The sequence below is a fragment of the Anomaloglossus baeobatrachus genome, chromosome 6 (assembly GCF_048569485.1).
Source record: "Anomaloglossus baeobatrachus isolate aAnoBae1 chromosome 6, aAnoBae1.hap1, whole genome shotgun sequence".
Classification (NCBI taxonomy): Eukaryota; Metazoa; Chordata; class Amphibia; order Anura; family Aromobatidae; genus Anomaloglossus; species Anomaloglossus baeobatrachus.
In genome coordinates, this window is record NC_134358.1 from 5,673,760 (window position 1) to 5,679,999 (window position 6,240).

Genomic DNA, 6,240 nt, shown 5'->3' on the forward strand with positions numbered 1-6,240 from the left:
CACCGGCCCGCACAGGGAAAAGGTAGCACGCAACCTCCATCACTGGCCCCGGAGCAGTCCCCCCGTATATAGCGCACACACACACGCCCCCTGTATACAGCGCACACGCACCCCCCTGTACACAGAACCCCCCCTGTACACGGCAACCCCCCCTGTACACGGCAACCCCCCCTGTACACGGCAACCCCCCCTGTACACGGCAACCCCCCCTGTACATGGGACGCCCTGGACCCCAGGGGTCACAGGTCACATCATCACCACATACACCCCCCACCCCAGTAAGGTACCATTAGTCAACCACAAAGACCTGACTGCCTCCCTCAGAGTCAGACAGGCACACCAGGTGGGCGGAGTCAGGCAGATAGACACGCCCCCGAGGAGTCTGCTGACCTGAGGCAGGAAAACACAAACAGTTCAGTCAGAGAGTTCAAGGAGTGGAGTTCAGACAGTGAGTGCACTAGTGATGGGCAGTATATAGTGTAGAGCGGTGTGTGTGCGCACTAGTGATGGGCAGTATACAGTGTAGAGCGGTGTGTGAGTGCACTAGTGATGGGCAGTATATAGTGTAGAGCGGTGTGTGTGCGCACTAGTGATGGGCAGTATATAGTGTAGAGCGGTGTGTGAGTGCACTAGTGATGGGCAGTATATAGTGTAGAGCGGTGTGTGAGCGCACTAGTGATGGGCAGTATATAGTGTAGAGCGGTGTGTGAGCGCACTAGTGATGGGCAGTATATAGTGTAGAGCGGTGTGTGAGTGCACTAGTGATGGGCAGTATATAGTGTAGAGCGGTGTGTGAGTGCACTAGTGATGGGCAGTATACAGTGTAGAGCGGTGTGTGAGCGCACTAGTGATGGGCAGTATACAGTGTAGAGCGGTGTGTGAGTGCACTAGTGATGGGCAGTATATAGTGTAGAGCGGTGTGTGAGTGCACTAGTGATGGGCAGTATATAGTGTAGAGCGGTGTGTGAGTGCACTAGTGATGGGCAGTATACAGTGTAGAGCGGTGTGTGAGTGCACTAGTGATGGGCAGTATACAGTGTAGAGCGGTGTGTGTGCGCACTAGTGATGGGCAGTATACAGTGTAGAGCGGTGTGTGAGTGCACTAGTGATGGGCAGTATATAGTGTAGAGCAGTGTGTGTGCGCACTAGTGATGGGCAGTATATAGTGTAGAGCGGTGTGTGAGTGCACTAGTGATGGGCAGTATATAGTGTAGAGCGGTGTGTGAGTGCACTAGTGATGGGCAGTATACAGTGTAGAGCGGTGTGTGAGTGCACTAGTGATGGGCAGTATATAGTGTAGAGCGGTGTGTGAGCGCACTAGTGATGGGCAGTATACAGTGTAGAGCGGTGTGTGAGTGCACTAGTGATGGGCAGTATATAGTGTAGAGCGGTGTGTGAGTGCACTAGTGATGGGCAGTATATAGTGTAGAGCGGTGTGTGAGTGCACTAGTGATGGGCAGTATATAGTGTAGAGCGGTGTGTGAGTGCACTAGTGATGGGCAGTATATAGTGTAGAGCAGTGTGTGTGCGCACTAGTGATGGGCAGTATATAGTGTAGAGCGGTGTGTGAGTGCACTAGTGATGGGCAGTATATAGTGTAGAGCGGTGTGTGAGCGCACTAGTGATGGGCAGTATATAGTGTAGAGCGGTGTGTGAGCGCACTAGTGATGGGCAGTATACAGTGTAGAGCGGTGTGTGAGTGCACTAGTGATGGGCAGTATATAGTGTAGAGCGGTGTGTGAGTGCACTAGTGATGGGCAGTATATAGTGTAGAGCGGTGTGTGAGTGCACTAGTGATGGGCAGTATATAGTGTAGAGCGGTGTGTGAGTGCACTAGTGATGGGCAGTATATAGTGTAGAGCGGTGTGTGAGCGCACTAGTGATGGGCAGTATATAGTGTAGAGCGGTGTGTGAGCGCACTAGTGATGGGCAGTATATAGTGTAGAGTGGTGTGTGAGTGCACTAGTGATGGGCAGTATATAGTGTAGAGCGGTGTGTGAGTGCACTAGTGATGGGCAGTATATAGTGTAGAGCGGTGTGTGAGTGCACTAGTGATGGGCAGTATATAGTGTAGAGCGGTGTGTGAGTGCACTAGTGATGGGCAGTATACAGTGTAGAGCGGTGTGTGAGTGCACTAGTGATGGGCAGTATACAGTGTAGAGCGGTGTGTGAGCGCACTAGTGATGGGCAGTATACAGTGTAGAGCGGTGTGTGAGTGCACTAGTGATGGGCAGTATACAGTGTAGAGCGGTGTGTGAGTGCACTAGTGATGGGCAGTATATAGTGTAGAGCGGTGTGTGAGTGCACTAGTGATGGGCAGTATATAGTGTAGAGCGGTGTGTGAGTGCACTAGTGATGGGCAGTATATAGTGTAGAGCGGTGTGTGAGTGCACTAGTGATGGGCAGTATATAGTGTAGAGCAGTGTGTGTGCGCACTAGTGATGGGCAGTATATAGTGTAGAGCGGTGTGTGAGTGCACTAGTGATGGGCAGTATATAGTGTAGAGCGGTGTGTGAGCGCACTAGTGATGGGCAGTATACAGTGTAGAGCGGTGTGTGAGTGCACTAGTGATGGGCAGTATATAGTGTAGAGCGGTGTGTGAGTGCACTAGTGATGGGCAGTATATAGTGTAGAGCGGTGTGTGAGCGCACTAGTGATGGGCAGTATATAGTGTAGAGCGGTGTGTGAGCGCACTAGTGATGGGCAGTATATAGTGTAGAGTGGTGTGTGAGTGCACTAGTGATGGGCAGTATACAGTGTAGAGCGGTGTGTGAGTGCACTAGTGATGGGCAGTATATAGTGTAGAGCGGTGTGTGAGTGCACTAGTGATGGGCAGTATATAGTGTAGAGCGGTGTGTGAGTGCACTAGTGATGGGCAGTATATAGTGTAGAGCGGTGTGTGAGCGCACTAGTGATGGGCAGTATACAGTGTAGAGCGGTGTGTGAGTGCACTAGTGATGGGCAGTATACAGTGTAGAGCGGTGTGTGAGTGCACTAGTGATGGGCAGTATACAGTGTAGAGCGGTGTGTGAGCGCACTAGTGATGGGCAGTATATAGTGTAGAGCGGTGTGTGAGTGCACTAGTGATGGGCAGTATATAGTGTAGAGCGGTGTGTGAGTGCACTAGTGATGGGCAGTATATAGTGTAGAGCGGTGTGTGAGTGCACTAGTGATGGGCAGTATACAGTGTAGAGCGGTGTGTGTGCGCACTAGTGATGGGCAGTATATAGTGTAGAGCGGTGTGTGAGTGCACTAGTGATGGGCAGTATACAGTGTAGAGCGGTGTGTGAGTGCACTAGTGATGGGCAGTATATAGTGTAGAGCGGTGTGTGAGCGCACTAGTGATGGGCAGTATACAGTGTAGAGCGGTGTGTGAGTGCACTAGTGATGGGCAGTATACAGTGTAGAGCGGTGTGTGAGTGCACTAGTGATGGGCAGTATACAGTGTAGAGCGGTGTGTGAGCGCACTAGTGATGGGCAGTATATAGTGTAGAGCGGTGTGTGAGTGCACTAGTGATGGGCAGTATATAGTGTAGAGCGGTGTGTGAGTGCACTAGTGATGGGCAGTATATAGTGTAGAGCGGTGTGTGAGTGCACTAGTGATGGGCAGTATACAGTGTAGAGCGGTGTGTGTGCGCACTAGTGATGGGCAGTATATAGTGTAGAGCGGTGTGTGAGTGCACTAGTGATGGGCAGTATACAGTGTAGAGCGGTGTGTGTGCGCACTAGTGATGGGCAGTATATAGTGTAGAGCGGTGTGTGAGTGCACTAGTGATGGGCAGTATACAGTGTAGAGCGGTGTGTGAGTGCACTAGTGATGGGCAGTATACAGTGTAGAGCGGTGTGTGTGCGCACTAGTGATGGGCAGTATATAGTGTAGAGCGGTGTGTGAGTGCACTAGTGATGGGCAGTATACAGTGTAGAGCGGTGTGTGAGTGCACTAGTGATGGGCAGTATACAGTGTAGAGCGGTGTGTGAGTGCACTAGTGATGGGCAGTATACAGTGTAGAGCGGTGTGTGAGTGCACTAGTGATGGGCAGTATACAGTGTAGAGCGGTGTGTGAGTGCACTAGTGATGGGCAGTATATAGTGTAGAGCGGTGTGTGTGCGCACTAGTGATGGGCAGTCCGGCTCATTCAGATTGTTCTCGGCTCCTTATTAAATATGTGTTCACCGCGGCTGAACCGACACATCACTAGTGGACAGACGGTTCAAACAGTCAGACGGCAGTGACCGCCTGCAGGAGACCGGGAATACGATCGGTGGAACCGTAGGGACCGGGACAGGATAGTGGCCCGCCAGAACCGAACTGGGGAGCCAACTGGATACTGGAGCAGCAGGCAGGGTACTCAGACCCCGAACTAGGCTATATGCCACCATAGTCACATCAACTGATTGCGGTCTGGACCTCAGGGGTTCATTCCCACCTAAGTCCCGATTCAAGGCAACAGCCCAACCCGTCCGGATAAGAGCCACCGCCAGAAGCCAGAGATCCAAGGGGCCAGCGTCTGTGGACAAAAGGGGCTCCTACGACACAGACACGCCGGGGAGCGGACTACCAGTGCCAGGCACAGCGGTCACTCTACAAACACAGGGGCAGGAGAAAGGCGGACACTGCCAGCCCGACTAGGAAGCTGCAGCCGGCTGCGGGCCCCGTCCATCCCTCCATTTGCTTTACCAGTGACTCTGTGTGGTTTAATCGTGAGTACACCAGTGCCCTCAGGCACCGCACCGCACTGCAACACTTCGCCCTGCACCCCGGCCCTCACCAACCGAGCCCCGGGACCAACATCCCCTACCCACGGAGGGGTCAACACCTAGCTGCGCCATTACACCGCTCCCGGGAGTCCCCGCACCTTCACCGCAGCGGTGGTGTCCACCAGCACCACAACCCGTGGCTGGCGTCACGAACAATCATCCCAAAACCAAATACCTGCATCCCCCCGCGCGTAGCGCCAACCCCCCTTGCAGAGCGACGTGACCCCCGGGTCCGTGAGAGGCTCGAGCCACCGCCCGCAGCACGAGCACAGATCCAAGCGTCTCGGCGGTCACAGCCGAGCCCGCAGGGCGGTCGCAGCAAAGGCCGCGGGGCGGTACACATCGACTCTTCTGGCGTCACGAACAGGATAGAACCAGTCTACTTACTGGTAGAAGTGCGTCTTGTGGTTCCAGTCAGCAGCGTCCCGCTGAAAAATCTGAAGATCCGCCATCTTGGGCGCGAAAGTTTCCCGCTCGAGTCGTCTTCCCCGAGCAGTGAAGGCGCGAAAGTGAAGCCCCCCGCCCCCAAAGAGAGAAGTGCTGTAGAAAAACCAAGGGGGGGCGGGCGAGGAGCTGGCCTCATGTGATCCCAGGGATAAGAAGCAGGGACGCCAGGACTCTGCACCCGTCTTGTTCCTGGATCCCGAGCAAGAAACATGTCTGCCCCGTCCAGCAAGTCTGAAGCCCCGGAGCCCGCGCCAGGAACACCGGCGTGGCTGGAGGCCCAAACGATGCTGCTGTGACGCCGCAACCAAGCGGAAATGCGCCACCGGATGGACCAATGGACGGCCGAGGTGGGGGAGCTGGTTACAGTCGCGCGGTTGTATGAAGTGGAGACCATTCTTGAGGAGTGAGTAGGTGACCCACGCCCCTATGTCCCTGAGGGACCGGCCGCTGCGGCTGAGGTACCCGGTCTGCCCCCGACCCCTATACGGTCTCTCCCGGTGCCCGCGCCGGCCGCCGCTACTTTCTTGCCCGGACCGCTGACGTCACCACCAGCAGCGGAGGCCGCGGGGCTGGCCCGAGGAGATCCACCTGCAGGGAAGACCGCCAGCGGGAAAGGAGAAGCTACAGTTCCCACGTGGGCCGCAGGAGCGGCGCCCGCCCAAGACACTTAAGCTGAGGCGGCATGGGGCCCGTTACCACCGGGAATGGCGACATGGCTGGAAAGGAAGTTTAGCGCAATTCTGCATCCAGGTGCAGGTCGAGTCGATGCAACAGGCTCTGGGCTGGAAGCAAGAGATATAAGAGATGGCAGCCGTGGTGCGGGTGAGCGAGAGGCCCGCCTCGGGGAAAATGCCCCTGCAGGATCGAATCTTCCCAGATCCGCTGGCCCGCCAGGAGGCAGGACCTGTTCACTGTGAGACCCAGGGGTCCCAGATGTCCCAAATCTCTGTGCAAGCCCCGGGCATAAGGAGGGCGTACCTGAGTGCTCAGCTGCACGTCCGAGCCTCTCCGCCACCTTCTCACGATGAAAAGTAA

The 6,240-nt window shown here is 55.1% G+C and overlaps 1 protein-coding gene across 1 annotated transcript in view; it reads left to right on the forward strand.

Moving 5' to 3' along the window:
- The window catches only part of LOC142243773 (1-phosphatidylinositol 4,5-bisphosphate phosphodiesterase gamma-1-like), a 150,996-nt gene extending 144,990 nt beyond the window's left edge, over positions 1-6,006 (forward strand). Inside the window, exon 10 of the mRNA XM_075315972.1 lies at positions 5,956-6,006. Within this exon, the coding sequence (XP_075172087.1) occupies positions 5,956-6,006 (51 nt within the window). The remainder of the gene's footprint in view (positions 1-5,955) is intronic.
- The last annotated feature ends 234 nt before the right edge of the window (positions 6,007-6,240 follow it).